This window comes from Capricornis sumatraensis, chromosome 18, assembly GCF_032405125.1.
Source record: "Capricornis sumatraensis isolate serow.1 chromosome 18, serow.2, whole genome shotgun sequence".
NCBI lineage: Eukaryota > Metazoa > Chordata > Mammalia > Artiodactyla > Bovidae > Capricornis > Capricornis sumatraensis.
The window spans coordinates 37,980,244-37,996,380 of NC_091086.1; the positions used below are offsets into that span (position 1 = coordinate 37,980,244).

The 16,137-nt window shown below is 41.6% G+C and overlaps 1 protein-coding gene across 2 annotated transcripts in view; it reads left to right on the plus strand.

The window, feature by feature from the left end:
• Window positions 1–3,339: 3,339 nt before the first annotated feature.
• Window positions 3,340–16,137, plus strand: part of PAIP1 (poly(A) binding protein interacting protein 1) — a 29,507-nt gene continuing 16,709 nt past the window's right edge. Inside the window, exons 1-4 of one of the 2 annotated variants that reach the window (XM_068990552.1) lie at window positions 3,340–3,804; window positions 4,402–4,571; window positions 13,255–13,440; window positions 15,654–15,766. In XM_068990552.1, the coding sequence (XP_068846653.1) occupies window positions 3,531–3,804; window positions 4,402–4,571; window positions 13,255–13,440; window positions 15,654–15,766 (743 nt within the window). In that variant the 5' untranslated portion in view covers window positions 3,340–3,530. The remainder of the gene's footprint in view (window positions 3,805–4,401; window positions 4,572–13,254; window positions 13,441–15,653; window positions 15,767–16,137) is intronic. The other variant, XM_068990553.1, reaches the window with a different exon arrangement.

Consider the following 16,137-nt stretch of genomic DNA (forward strand, 5'->3'; position numbering starts at 1 on the left):
GAAAGTTAGTAGTATAATTCCAGCCCAAGTCTGAAGGACTAAGAATCAGAGCAACAGCTATGTAGAAAATTCACTCATGTTTGTCCCCAGGTCTACTTTTCCTATACCATAACAGGGCTAAAGTTGCATAACAGTAAATAGGCAGAAGGCAAAAGACAACGCCAAACCCTTTGACTGTGTGGATCACAACAAACTATGGGAAATTCTTAAAGAGATGGGAATACCAGACCACCTGACCTGTCTGCTGAGAAATCTGTATGCAGGTCAAGAAGCAACAGTTAGACCTGGACATGGAACAACAGACTGGTTCCAAATGAGGAAAGGAGTACGTCAAGGCTGTATGTTGTCACCCTGCTTATTTAACTTAAATGCAGAGTCCATCATGCTCCATGTGCTCCAGGCTGGATGGAGCACAAGCTGGAATCAAGATTGCCTGGAAAAATATCAATAACCTCAGAAATGCAGACGACACCACCTTTATGGCAGAGAGAAAGAAAGAACTAAAGAGCCTCTTGATGAAAGTGAAAGAGGAGAGTGAAAAAGTTGGGTTAAAACTCACCATTCAGAAAACGAAGATCAAGGCATCCAGTCCCATCACTTCATGGCAAATGGATGGGGAAACAATGGAGACAGTAACAGACTTTATTTTTTTAGGCTCCAAAATCACTGCAGATGGTGACTGCAGCCAGGAAATTAAAAGATGCTTACTCCTTGGAAGAAAAGCTATGACACACCTAGACAGCATATTAAAAAGCAGAGACATTACTTTGCCAACAAAGGTCCGTCTAGCCAAAACTATGGTTTTTCCAGTAGTCATGCATAGATGTGAGAGTTGGACTATAAAGAAAGCTGAGCACTGAAGAATTGATGCTTTTGAGCTGTGGCGTTGGAGAAGATTCTTGAGAGTCCCTTGGACTGCAAGGAGATCAAACCAGTCAATCTTAAAAAAATATCGGTCCTGAATATTCATTGAAAGGACTGATGCTGAAGCTGAAACTCCAATACTTTGACCACTTGATGCCAAGAAGAGACTCATTGGAAAAAGACCCTGATACTGGGAAAGATTGAAGGCAGGAGGAGAAGGGGACAACAGAGGACAAGATGGTTGGATGGCATCACCAACTCAAGGGACATGAGTCTGAGCAAGCTCCAGGAGTTGGTGATGGACAGGGAGGCGTGGTGTGCTGCAGTCCATGGAGTTGCAGGGTCAGACACGACTGTGCGACTGAACTGAACTGAAAGAGTAACATCTAAATTATCTAACTTATCTTACAAAAGGGGCTATAAAGATAACCTGATTTCACCACAGATGCAGAATAGCCTCATTCTCAGGTAAGAAAGTCTCAGATACGGAAAAGGAGCTAGCCATCAAGTTCTAAGGGGAGAAAAGAGAGGTGAATGCAAACAAAAGTCTGGGACAGGATTGGATCAGCTACTTTGGAGGAACATACAGGATAACTCTGTCGTTGAGCATACAGTTTGTGGGGCTTTCCTACACAATAGAAAAGTCCAGGCAAGCCTAAAAGAATGAATTTTTATGTTATTGGCATTATCTCATCTAATTTTGAAATTGTAATCTTGTCTTCGTGATATATACTTAGTGCTACAGGATACTTTTTATTTCATAGCTGAGGAAACTGAGGCTCAGAGATGCTAAATCCCTTACTTACCCAAGACCACCCAGGCATTAAGGGTCTAAACCAGGATCCAAACCAAACTTCTGGCCTACTTTGAACCCTACATTCTTTCTCAGCACCGAGGAACCGCACTTTTTGCTGGCTTCCATCCCTGACTTATTTTTGCCAACACTCAACAGTGTTAATCATTTATTCGTGATTGCCTCATTAGGGCTTTACAGGTGGCACCATGATAAAGAATCTGCCTGCCAATGCAGGAGATGGAGATGTGGGTGTCATCCCTGGGTTAGGAAAATCCCCTGGCAGAGGAAATGGCAACCCACTCCAGTGTTCTTCCCTGGAGAATCCCATGGACAAGGGAGCCTCGCGGGCTATAGTCCATGAGGTTGCACAGAGTGGACAGGACTGAGAATGCACACCTTCATCAAAGCTATTTTCCTCCTTCATTTAGGTGAAGATGTCAATGTTTTCTTTATTAGCAAGACAAAGAAATTAACAGGAGGTTTCTTTTTTCCTAACAAATGATTCTCAAGATGACAAAATTGAAAAACATTAAGCCTTGCTTAAAATACAGGGCTACAATCAATTTATGAAGATGTGTCAATTTCATGGTGAAAAAATCATTTTTTTCTCCTTTTTATTACTTACATTTTCCCCTCATTTGGCTTTAGCACCATCAAAGCTGGTTTTAAAAAAACAATAATTTACACATAAATAATGAATAGAAATTTGTTGTGCAGTGCAGTAGCAACTAGCCTCAGAGGGCTACTGAGCACTTCAAATGGCTTCATCCTAAGTGAGATATGCCAGAAGCCTAGAATACACGTTGGATTTTGATTAGTATGCAAAAAAAACCCTCAATATCTTTATTAATTACATGTTGGAATGATACCATTTGGGGTCTACTTGTTTAAGTAAATGATATTATGTAAATTAATTTCACCTGTTTTTTTCACTCGCGTAAGGTGCATTCTAAAATATTTATAATTATGTAAGTGGCTTGCATTTGTGGCTCTCATATTTTGATTAGACAGCACTGGCAGAAGATGAAAAAGAGAGGCATTTCATTGAAGGGTAGTGTATTTTCTTAAAATTTCTGGAGGGTAAGAAAAAAGAGAAGAGAGTAAAGCTTGGTCACACTGTGACCTACTGTGATAAACACCTACAGTGAATTGAGAGGAGCGGGGGTGGGAGGCGTATTTCGATTCTGTTCCTCCTCCCTTCCCCCGCGGCTATCGTAGCAGGTGGCAGGCGAGCTTCCACTGCCCGGCTGCCCGCCAGTCCTCGGGTCTCGCCTGCGCCCGCACATTGAACACACCTGCGCGCCCCCGGAAGGTGCGCGTCCGTGAACCCTGGCGCCGGCTCCACGCCCCCTCCCCCCGTAATTTATTTATTTCCTCGCCTCAACCGTCAGTCTCACACTTCTCTCCCGAGAACCATCGCGCAGGCCGGGCCTAGCAGGGGTAAGCGCCCCCTTCAGCCCCCCGCCCGGCCCCCGCGGCCTAGGCGCCGCTCGCCGGACCGCCTGCTGGGCCGCGGCTGCCAGCCCGCCCGCCGCGAACGGGAGGAGCCGAGGCCGGCGCGCCCGGGGCCTCCGGGCCGCGGGGGGCCGCTGTGACCTGCCTTCGCCCCCGCCGCGCCGGATTTGGGGGGAGAGTCGGAAAGCCGAGGCTAGCCGCGGGGGGCGGGCGCTCCGGAGCGGCGGGTTCGGGGGTTGCTTTAGCTGCCGTCCGCTCCGCCCGCCCGAAGCGCTGAGGAGCCTAGCGGGGACCCGCCGCCCTCCTCCTCCATGAGGCCTGAGTGAGCGCCGCGGCGAGAGCCGGCCCCGCGGCGCCTCCCCTCGTGTCCTCTCCCGAGCGCAGCAGCAGCGGCCCCAGGAGGAGGAGGAGGAGCATGTCGGACGGTTTCGATCGGGCCCCAGGTGCTGGTCGGGGCCGGAGCCGGGGCCTGGGCCGCGGAGGGGGCGGGCCTGAGGGCGCTGGTTTCCCGAACGGAGCGGGGCCTGCTGAGCGGCCGCGGCACCAGCCGCCGCCGCCGCCGCAACCCAAAGCTCCGGGCTTCCTGCAGCCGCCGCCGCTGCGCCAGCCCAGGACGGCCCCGCCGCCAGGGGCCCAGTGCGAGGTCCCCGCCGGCCTCCAGCGGCCTGCCCGGCCCGGGGCGCTCCCAGGTACGGAGCCGCTCTAGGGGACCCCGTCCTCCTGGGCCAACGCTTCCCCCACCACGGCCCTCCGCGCGCCCCCGAGGGAGGCGCGCTGCCCCCTCTGTTACCCTCTGTTACCCACTGCTTCCCCGAGAGCGTTCCCCTAAGGGCCCGGTTGTTTCGCGGTGGGGACGGGCCCAGAACCGGGTTTGGAAGGTGGCCGCCGGAATCCTTTGTGCGCCCCGGCGGGGGGAGGGGCCCGTGGCGCCCTCCGAGTTCTCCTGTCCCGGGAGGAAGTAAAATTCGCCTCCCCCTCCCCTGCCCCCGAGGGGGAGGCCTGAGGCGGGCACCCACCTCTTTTTAACCGACTCTTTAAAAAAGAAAAAAGGAAAAATAAGCTCTCACGTGTTTATTTAGAAAGCAGTATGTTCATAGAATGATTAAAGCAAGTCTATTGTTCCTTTTTGCAGGCTCTCTGCAGCTATCCTGGCGATAACCTTAAATTTCGTGATGGTTCTTTTTTGACATAGAAACCAGTCTTGCTCAGATGGCTTTTCCGTATATGTAAGTTGTTATCCAAAGGAATGAAAGCATTTGACACCAATTTTTTTTTTCCTTTCTCAGAACAAACGAGGCCCCTGAGAGCTCCATCTAGTTCGCCGGATAACATCCCACAGCAGAATTCGGAGTCAGCAATGGCTAAACCCCAGGTGGTTGTAGCTCCTGTATTAATGTCTAAGCTGTCTGTAAACGCTCCTGAATTCTACCCATCAAGTTATTCTTCTAATTATACGGTAAGTACACCTTTTCACTACAACTCAATTCACTACAATTTAGTATTACTGGAAGAATGTGGTTATTACATCATTTATCAGTATGCTGGTGTGCTTTCTGTACCGCACATAATAACATAAATGTATTGAAATCATGAGGAAACAAAAGTAATTCAGGAATGTATTATGTTTGAGGTAGTTATTACAGTCAAGGTATCAAAACGTAAGCTTGAGAGTAGACAGTCTTGTCTATTTTGTTCATTGCTGTATTTCCACCATCTATAATTTAATAAATTTACAGTGGTCAAGGACATCTTCAGTCTATAAAACTGAAGTCTGTGTCCTGACTTTATGGACGACCTATAGAATAGTGGCCTGGAAAAGTTAATTTTTAATTTGATTTTAGCAGGTCAGCTGGGTATTCATGGTAACTTTAGGGTAAATTAAACAGTGGTTTTGCTGCGGGCTAATTGTGGTAGGTGTTTTAATGTTAAGTATACATCTGGGCTCTGTTATGTTACAATAGAAGTGTTTCTGGTTCTAATTAACGGTTATGTAGAAATGTAGGGAGTTTTGATAAAGTGTTTAGGTATAAAGAACTTTCAGATTCATCTTTGTCAATAATATAAATGTTAGAAATTGGTGTCACTTAAATATCAAGAGAAAACAAGCATGGTTGGGATACAGAGAAAAAAATTGTTGTGATGGTAAATGCATAGTAATTGTAGATAAATAGGGCAGGGACCATTTCTGGATTGAAGAAATGATAATATTTTAGCATAAGTCCTGTCTCTTCTGTTCTTCATTTTTTGACATGTAAGTATATGGAATAGTGTAACTCAGGTTTAGCTCAAAGTTTCACAAAGTGAAAATACTTGGGCATCCAGATAATGAAAAGGAACGTTATCATCATCCCCACAGCCCACTCTGTCTCCTCTCCTCCTCCCCATTACTGCTCTCCAAAGTGAAAGTTGCTCAGTTGCGTCTTGATTCTTTGTGACCCCATGGACTATACAATCCATGGAATTTTCCAGGCCAGAATACTGGAGAGGGTAGCCTTTCCCTTCTCCAGGCGATCTTCCCAACCCAGGGATCCAACCCAGGTCTCCCGCATTGCAGGCAGATTCTTGACCAGCTAAGCCACAATGGAAGCCCACTGCTCTCCAAAGGTAACCACTATTTTGATCTAACAGTAATTTTGCTTCTGTTCAAAATTCATATAAATGGAGTCACATAGAATACACTATTTTTCTCTTTCATTCAACATCAAAATTAATCAGTACTGCAGCATGTTACTGGAGGTGATTTATTCTCGTGGCAGTCCACTGTGTGAATATTTGTTGATGATTGGTTGGCTTTCACAGTTGGGCTATTATGTTTGGGGCTGCTGTTCTTGTCCATGTCTTGGTGGATATTTGTCCTTGTTTGTGTTTGGTATATATCTAGGAGTGGAGTTGTTGGGACATACGGTAGCTAGGTTTAGTAAAGACTGCTGAATACTTTTCCAAAAAGACTGATTGCAGTGTATTCATTGAGTACCATGTGGTTTCCAGTTAGTTTAATTCCTTATCAGCACGTGGTATTTACTATTTTAAGTTTAGCTATTCCGGTGGGTGTGTTATCTTTTTTAATTTGAAAAGTCCCTGATCAACTAATGGTGCACACCTCTTTTGTTGCTTTGGGGGTGAGAGTTGGAGGGACTTTACTTCTATATTTGTAAAGGAGAACTTTTTATTCCATATTTTAGAAACTTCATGCATCTTAAGACTGCATTAGGAAAGAGCTTTGGGGCTGGAGAGGGGAAAGTACAGGCATAGCAGGAAGAGCAGTTGACTTGGGGTGGAATGGGCCATCAATCATGTAAAGTAGATGAGAGCAGCTTGGATTCTTGCCCCAAAACTGTTTTTGGCTTAGAAAAGAAAGGAACCGTTTGAGAGTTTTGAGTAGCTGAGTAAGTCTTAAGGATACTTACCTTAACAGCCACAAATGATTTCTCATTTGTTTGCTTTCCCAGTGATTTGGGCTATTTGGTGAGAGGGATGTAGTTTTTTCATTCTCTACCAGCTAGTTTCTTAAATAGTTGAAGTGACTCCCTGAGAGCAGTGTATTGAGCCATGTTCGTCGACTTCTTTGAGCCATTGCCGTCTTCTTGGCACCCCTTAATCTCTTGTAGATCAGCTCCAGCTTGGCTCTGTTTGCCAGAGCAAACTGCAGACTGGAAGCCCATGGCTCACATGTTGCCTGCAGGTGTGTCTTCTTTGGCCCTGAGTATTGTTTTTTAAAGGGGGGTTTATAATTTACCAGTACTTAGATACTGCACAGCTGATTTTTTTTTTTTTTTTGGAGGTTTCTTTGAGATCATAAGATCTGGCCATACTGGACTGCTATTTTGATAGAGCAAATGTTGGCTGGAGCTGAATAGAGGCAGCCCCTTTAGATAGTGTGTAAGCTCTAATTTGCTCACCGGCTTACTTCATTTGCCTGTAATCCACCTGGATTCTATAGGCATTCAAGCTTGCTGAGTGCATTCGTGCTCGGTCATGTCTGACTCTTGGTGACCCCATGGACTGTAGCGGGCCAGGCTCTGACTTTGGGATTTCCCAGGCAGGAATACTGGAGTGGGTTGCCATTTCCTTCTCCAGGGTTCAAACCAGGGTCTCTTGCATTGCAGGCAGATTCTTTACTGGCTGAGCCACCAGGGAAGCCCCAAGAATGAGTCCGGCTCATATCAAAACTTTAAGGACTAGACACAGAACGGGGGACGAGCCTATTAGAGCACTCACAGGGTTACGTAGGAATCCAACCTGTGTCTTCTGCGTCTCGTGCATTGTTGGCGGATTCTTTACCATTTCGCCACCTGGGAAGCTTACTACTCCTGCCCTGATATATTATTCTCTGGCCTTACCCTTTTACCCTTTGTCAAAGCTAAGAGTTTTTCTCAGTCACAGAACAGCAATATTCTTGATTTTTCCCCTGAGTCTTAGGATAAAGTCTGATTATGAGAGAAGCTTTTCCTGACAGTAACCGTAATCCAGAGTTAGTTGTATTCATTCACTTGTTCAGAAAACATGAATCAAGGACTGGGGATACAGCAGTGGATAAAAAGTTCTTATCTTTGTAGAGCCTGTATTCTAGTGGTCTCCTTGTTGGATTTCCAGAAATTCCTTGAATCTTCCTTTGTTATGCACTTGAGAAGCTATTGCTTGATATCCTTGAGCAGGATCTGCTCTCAAGAATGCATGTGTTTTACATTTTTTATGATAGTCTTTTACTGTGCTTTCATAACCTTTCTAAAACTCTTAAGTCCTTTTATCTTCAAACCTTCCTTTAATATCACTGCTAGAATCTTCTTCTTCATATGCCTTCTTACCAGTGAGTTGCCATGTCCATCTATTCCTGGCCATTGCTTTTTCTCAGGTAAACTACATCTTAAATATTTAATCACGGTTCACTTATGAGAACCAAAAATTCCACATAGGAGTTGATAAATTATTAAGAGACAAAATCCCCCACCCTCCTCAACATGCACAAAAAATCCCAGCTTTTTCTGAGAACCTCCTCCTTCAAGTTACTGCCCAGTTTTTCTTCTGCCTTTTAATAGTGACATTCTTCAAAGTGAAACATTGTTCACTGTTGTCACTACTTTACTCCTCACTGACCATTGAAACCTCTGCAGACTGATCCTCTTAATTGTGCTATTTTTGTGACAGCTGATGTTTTTATTTTAAAATTGATTGTCCTCTTAACCCTCATCTAAATAGACTTCTTGAACACCATGTGATCTCCTGGTGTAGGTCCTGAGCAAGGTGCCAAGGGTACATTTTAAGTCTTTCAAAATTTCCTCCTTTTTAAGAACTGAATATTTATGATACTAATCTTGTCTTAAATTTTTCTCTTCACATAGTTTTGATTACCAAGACTGCAACCATCATTGTCTCAGATTGAACCAATGAAATTTGCTCCTATGAGCACCTCTCCTCATTTACCTTTCCTTTGGCTTCTGTGGCAGTTCATCCTTTGAATTTTCAGGCCATTCCTCCTCTCCTCAGACTGCAGGCTCTGAGAATTGTCTTTTTTCTGTTTTATTACTTCCCTTGATGATAGTACCTATCTCCTAGAATCTGACCATCACATACCTGCCTGCTGATAACTCTGGAATCTAATTCTTCCTCTCAACTCCAGGCTTATGTTTCCATTTGTTTTGCCCTCTTCTGAGGATTGCACAAACTCAAGAACAAAGAAAAATTCATCTTTTGCAAACCTTTGCTTACATTTTTATATTCTAACTAACTGCTCAGGCTAAAAGCTTGTATAGTGTATTGACTCACTTTCCTCTTTCACAGTCTTGCCCACTTTTGATCAGGTTAACTAAAATAGTCTTGACTGTTCATGTAAGTGTCTGATCATTTTCTTTTGTTCCCACTGCTTTGGTTAGAGGCTTAACTCTTGACAGTGTATTCAAAGTACCTACTAGAAAGTCAGTTTTCTGACTGATGTTCCTACTAATCTCTTGTCACAGAATTCTAAGAAAAATGAAACTTAAATATTCCTCAACTTGGAAGCCACTTGACTTCACAGTAAAGACTGAAGAAATTTATACTTTAAAAAAACCTTGTACTAGAGAACTAACACAAGCTTTGATTCCAACATTGGAGTGCTCATCTGTTCACAATACTCCGTACCTCGCTTTTCCCTTTTGTGAAACAGCAGGCTCTGAATCCCCTGTTCAGCTCTATTCAGAACAGCTCTGTTTTCCTCTTTTACTTTCACATTTCAGATTCTGTTAAAAGAGTAATGCTTATTTGGAAAAAAAACAAAAACAAAAAACTGAAGTTAGTGTTCTAACCTGCATTTTGCTTCATTGAATGACATTTGATAAGAACAGTTAGGAAATCAATACCATTAGCTGGGAGACTTCCTGCTTTTCATTGTCATTGTAGGATACCACAAATGTGTAAAATTTTAAATTGCCTATCAAAATCTTAAAACTAGTTTTTAATTGTAAAGCTCACATATGTTTGTAGTTAACATTAAGTAATTATTTAATATAATGCATTTGTAATGCTTAACCACTTTCAAAATTTCATAATAAAGTCAGTGCCGTGCCAGGTTGCTTCAGTCATGTCCACCTCTTTGTGACCTACAATCTTTATGGACTGTAGCCTGCTAGGCTTCTGTCCATGGGATTCTCCACAAGAATACTGGTGTGGGTTGCTATGCCCTCCTCCAGGGGATCTTCCCAACCCAGGGCTCTAACCCATGTCTCCTGCGGCTCCTACGTTGTAGGCGGACGCTGAGCCATGAGAGAAGCCCTAAAGAGTGAGTATTTATAATTGTTTCCTCACTCCAGAGATAACTTATCCTTTGTCTATCTTTACAGAAATTTTCATTGCCTATAACTAACAGTTAAATAGTACAAAAATATGCTTCTGTGTTCTTTTAATTCGCTGTGTTGACAGTATTTCTGTATTGATACGTGTCTTTTCAGTGGCTATATGATATTCTATCATGTGGATATAAGGTAACATACTTAACCAACTCTTTGAATTGTTAAGATGAATTTTGGGCAACTTATATGTAATTAAAACTTATTATAAGTTTATAAATAAGCAAACTTATGTGTCAAAACTGGGTTATAGGCCTTTGATTTTTTTGGAGTATAGCACAGAAGTTAAAAGCATAGACTTTGTTCTGTGCTCAATTCTTACTAACTTACATGTCTATAAGAGCTATATGAGCATGCGCAGGTTAGTTGAGTTGGTACAAGATCCTTCCTTGCCTAAACCCACCCTAACCCCGACCCCTGCTTGGTTTTTCCACTGCCTCTTGAACTGGTCTTAGTGTGGTCCCCAAACCCCACAAGATCTCTGCATTTGCCTCATGGATCCCATTAGCAACTGCCTTATCCTCAGTTTGTGTATTCTGGCATCTCTTAAAGGTATTAGGCAAATGCATATCTCCTTAGGGGCTGTATACTTCTTGTCCTCCTTGCATAAAATCTTTACTTAGATGTTTGTGTTGCTGGTTTCTGAGTTTGTTGTTTTGCTCCTTCTTTCTCAGTTCGGATATTAACTGTTCAGAATTCTTCCCTGACCGTTTTTTTCCACTATATCTCAATATCTGAAAAGTGTCTGCCATTATGAAATACAAGCCCAAGAGAGGAAGGAGGACTTTATCTCCTTTATCCATGATGTGACAGTATTCCCAGCACCTAGAGCAGTCAAGTAAGCACTCAACACTCAGATGGGTTTGAATGAACAACATACTATATCAGCAACTGGTGGCTATTAGTTTATTGATAGAGGACCATCCTAGGTACCAACAAGTGTAGTTGATCATTCTCCTTTCTGGATGCTTTTTACACTTTAGCTCCTTTAGGTGTGAGAACATGGCTGCTGTATTTGAAATGTGTTTCAGTACTTTCCTAGAAATTTAAAATTTGTTGAACACTTAGTACCTCACTGTGTACTGCTCCAAGGGCTTTTACTAATTAACTCACTTAACTCATTAACTCATGTAATCCTGTCACACAGCTGTAATGTTTATGATTCATGAATTTGAATTTCATCAACACTAATGCTTACTTTATCTTACAGTACAGTTACTTAATTTGGATTCAAGTGTGTGATCAGACAGACATTTAAAGTATGCAAGTTTCCCTGCTTTTCTGCTCAGTGAACCCTGTCTGAGCATGATAGGCACCGTGCTCTGCTCTTACTTCCTGAGTCCTCTTACAGTACCTGTAATAGGTCATGTTAAATATCACTTTAGTGTCTAGAAGTATAAAAAAATTATGCAACATGGCCTCTAAATGGTGGTCAGCTTAAGAATAGTGGTCATTACCAGCAGTGTTAGTCTTCTCACTAAGATTATACGTCCAGCTTCCACATGGGGCTTTCCTAGGGCAAATTCTGACTAGGTGTGATTTCCCCCCCCCCCCTTCCTTACTTTACTCACTGACTTTGGAACTTAACTCCTTCATAAAATGCTTCCATACTGTAGTCATAATTGTTTCATGTGGTTTCTCATTTTGACTTCTTTTGGAAAGGGATGAATTTTATCAAGCTGCATAGTTACTGGATTTCCCTGGTAGCTCAGATGGTAAAGAGTTTGCCTGCAGTGCAGGGGACCCACAGGTTCAATCCCTGGGTTGGGAAGATTCCCTGGAGAAGGTAATGGCTGTCCACTCCAGTGTTGTTGCCTGGAGAATCCCATGGACAGAGGAGCCTGGTAGGCTACAGTCCCTGGGGTTACAAAGAGTCAAGACATGACTGAGCGACTAACACTATCACTTTCATGGACTAAAAAGCAAAACGAAAACAGATGATGAAGCAGACATCAGTCAACTTTTTGGCTTCCCTGGTGGCTCAAATGGTAGAGTCCATCTGCAATGCAGGAGACCTGGTTTTGATCCCTGGGTTGGGAAGATCCCCTGAAGAAGGAAATAACTTTCAAGTAAACTTCAGAACGCTTTGGGTGGTATTCCAGACATTGTGAACGTAAGAATTGATACTCAGATCTGTTATCTTTTGCACCAGTCACCCTACTCAACATTCTGCCATTATTTACAATGCTGGGAACTACTAAAGGTGATAGTTTAAAAAAAAAAAAACTTTATTGGGAGTATAGTTGATTTACAATGTTGTATTAGTTTCAGCAAAGTGAACCTGTTGTACGTATATCTACCTTTTTAGATTGTTTTCTTATATAGCTCTTTACAGAGTATTGAGTAGAGTTGCTTTTGCAATACAGGAGGTTCTTATTAATTATTTGTTTTGTATACAGTAGTATGTATATATCGATCCCATTCTCCATAAGTTTTTTTCTATGTCTGTGACTCCCATTTCTGTTTTGGAAATAAATTCGTGTCATTTTTTAAAAACTTGATTGTGCATTAAGCGATAATCATATGACCTTTGTCTTTCTCTGTCTGACTTATTTTGATAATCTCTAGGTTCATCCATTATTTCATTTTTTATGGCTGTATATAAGTACCACATCTTTATCCGGTCACCTGTCGATGGACATTTAGGTTGCTTCTGTGTCTTGGCTGTTGTAAATAGTGCTGCTGTGAACATTGAGATGGTAGTGATAGTAATTGGAAACTATTGCTACTATCAAGATTAGCTGGACATAGCAGCCAGAAAGTCTCTTACCACTGTACACTATGATATTTTGTAGTCATTTAAACTATATATATTTTTCTATCTTTGGAGATTGACAAATGACAAACTTTTTTTTCCAATATAGAAATTGTTGAATGTCTACAAGGGTAGAGAATGGTATAATGAATGCCCATGGCCTCAATAGTTAACTACATGTGGCCATTCTTATTTCTATATCTCTGGTCCCTCTCCCCCTTCCGTTTTGAAACAAATCCTGAATCTTATTATAACTCTTAATTTTGATCTTGGTCTCATAGTGAAATGTTGGTTTAAGCTTTACTTCTCAGTCATCTTGTAAATCTGCCAGAGGTGGGAGGACAGTTCTCTACCCAGCTAGATGGAGCCCTTCTGTTACCACATTTTGGCTGTTGGGCAAGGAAAAAGTGGACTAAATTTTTTGAAGAAAATAACACGTTTTATTAGGTTAAAGATTCTTAAAAATACCATTTGAACTAGAGACATTCCAATTTAAAGCTGCCTCATGTTTATTTTAGCTGGTTGCATGGATTAATGTTTTTCTTCTAACTTTTGACCTATAGGAATCCTATGAGGACGGCTGTGAGGATTATCCTACTTTATCAGAATATGTTCAGGATTTTTTGAATCATCTTACAGAACAGCCTGGCAGTTTTGAAACTGAAATTGGACAGTTTGCAGAGGCCCTGAATGGCTGGGTTACAGCAGATGATGCTTTGCAAGAACTTGTGGAACTCATCTATCAACAGGTAGGTTGGCTGACAGCATGGGGCGCTCATTGAACAGCTTCCCTGATGCCGGAAGATGGTGCCTGCTCCTTGAGGGGAGCCAGGTTCACATTTACCAGCCTCCACATGCCTTGACTGTTGATGGTTCATGGGAGCTTTTAAGTCTCTGTTGTACAAAATTTCTGTAGTTAGAGATCCAGGACTGTAGCCAAGGCTCTGTACAGGCATTTGGAAGGAAGTTTTGGACACTTATGAAGACACTACATGAATATCTTGCTTTTTTCCAAACCCCTGTTTTACAAGAATCTGCCATTATTGGAGTAGGGGAGAAAAAGTCATGGGAGAACTCTTTTGCCTCGTAAATGATTCTTTATTTTATGAGACTGGCACGCTACCTACTGTGCTAACGAGGCACCTGATTCTTTATTTTAAAAAAAAGAAAGGACTATAAACACTCTGACTTGAATCTTAATGTTTCTGCTTGTCTTTAAAATTTTCAAGGATTAATTCCTTAAAAAATCTAATGTCAGTCTAGGTTATTTACACAGAGTTTAGTTTTAATCTTAGCATATTGGTCATTGAAATGTTAATGCTGTTTTAAGGGGGGAAACATAGCCCTCAATTCTGAAGATGAATTTAAGGTCAGTGAGTGAGACTGGCCAAAAACAGTAGGAGATAAGCACCGTCCAAGGTTGTATTTCTCTTTAAGTCATTGCTGAAGGAGCAGCTCTAACTTGGATATATGAAAGGATGACTTATGATAGCAGGTCAATTTTTTTTTTTTTTTTAACTGTTTCATTTGACTATTTTTTCAGTTTGTTGTCAATTGTTTCTAGACTCCAATATTACCTGGCCAGTTCTTAGATTTTGTTTTTTTGAAAATGCCTGAGCTTTTAGGAATATAGAACTGCTCTGTTTGTCCTGAATCCTACTTTTGACATGAAAACTGCTCATCTTCCTTGATGGGAAACTAATAAGAAATATCTAAACTCATATCATGGAGCATGGAGATACAAAGGTTAAAACCTTTTTAGCAGAGTTAAAATTGGTTGTCAGTGGAAGTAAAGTTGAGGTATAGCAGGGATGCAGGAAACTTTAATGACCAATTTTGTTGTCTTTAAATTTACTTTAAATGTTAAGAGCAAAGGGAAACAGGCAGTGCCAATAATGAAAAAAGTATAAAATTTGAATTTTAAGTCTATTATGGTACCAGATACACATATATGAATGTCAGTACAATCGGTCTTTCTTCCTAGATGAGAAATGTACAGGGTCCTATGTGAGCAAGGAAGTAATTAGAAATAAAACGTTCTAATTATAAAGTACTTCATGCCTGGCAGTGCTAAACACTTGACCTGTAGTTAACTCACTTAATACTTGGTGGTTGTAAGGTATTACGTTTATCCCCATTTTATACATAGCTTAACAGAGGTTACATGACTTGCCTAAGGTTACACATGTGTAACTAGACCCAACATAGGGTTGGAGAGGCATTTAGGCCGTCTGTTAGATCTAGACTCTGGTTAACTACTGCTTTTGTGATAAGTCCCTTAATGTGTATGCTCTACTGTTCTTTAAAAACTGCAGTGAAAGTTAAACTTCTGAGTACTTCTTTGGCTGTATCACTCAGTCTTTGATATTGAGTGTTTTTCCATTGTCTTATTAAAAATATTTTATTTCTTTTGATTTTTCTCTTTACCTTGAATGTTGGGAGTGTTGCTGAAATGTTAATCTTTTGCATCAGGTATGTTAATTACCTCTATAGGAATCAAAACTGAAGCTCAGGGAGGTTTAGTAATGTCCAGGGTCACAAATGTCCAGGCCTATCTTGTTCTGGACAGCTAGATGCCAAAGTTGGTGCCATCCTATTCCTGAAAGATACCTCTGATCAATAGTTCCACAAATACTCTTTTTAATTGGCACTATGCAACTGGGTACCTGTACATATTTTATGTAGAAATGAGCAAAGAGATTATCTGTTTGCTTTCTGCTAACCTCGGGTAAATGATGGGGAGAGCTTGCCTTAATGTTTTTCTTTGTATTTATTCTGGTTCTTGGTGTAAGTTTGGGAGGGAGAGTTAATTTCCTTATGCCTAACAATCATAAATGACTTGTACCTTTCTGTACAGTACTGAAGGTAGGAATGTTTTTTCCTCTTTAGAATATTGCTGTGAAGTGTTTGCATTACTGACGTGATGTATCTGTGTCATACAAAACTTTTTTCTTTTTGAAAGGCCACATCTATCCCCAATTTCTCTTACATGGGAGCGCGCCTCTGTAACTACCTGTCCCATCATCTGACAATTAGCCCACAGAGTGGCAACTTCCGCCAATTGCTACTTCAAAGGTCAGTGTGAACGTATGAGAGTGAAGGAGAACTCCTAAACATGCTAGAATTTGACCATTCTTCTTGCTAAGATTGCGCTTCATAGGAAGTTGCAGGGAAGAATAGGGCAGACCATTCTTATTTTGAATATAGTATTAAAGTTTATACTCATATATAGCAGTCTTTTTTCAATAATGGTCTCTCCCTTTGGTTTTGTGCCTGGAAGGGCCTTTTCTTTTTCCAAGATCTTAAAAATAGTCACTTTACATATTTCTTTGTACTTACTTTGGCTTGAGTAAGGTTCTAATTTCACTTACTGTCACACATTTAACCAGTTTTTCCCATACTACATTTTTGAATGATCCATTCCTTATTGATTAGAAGTGCTACCT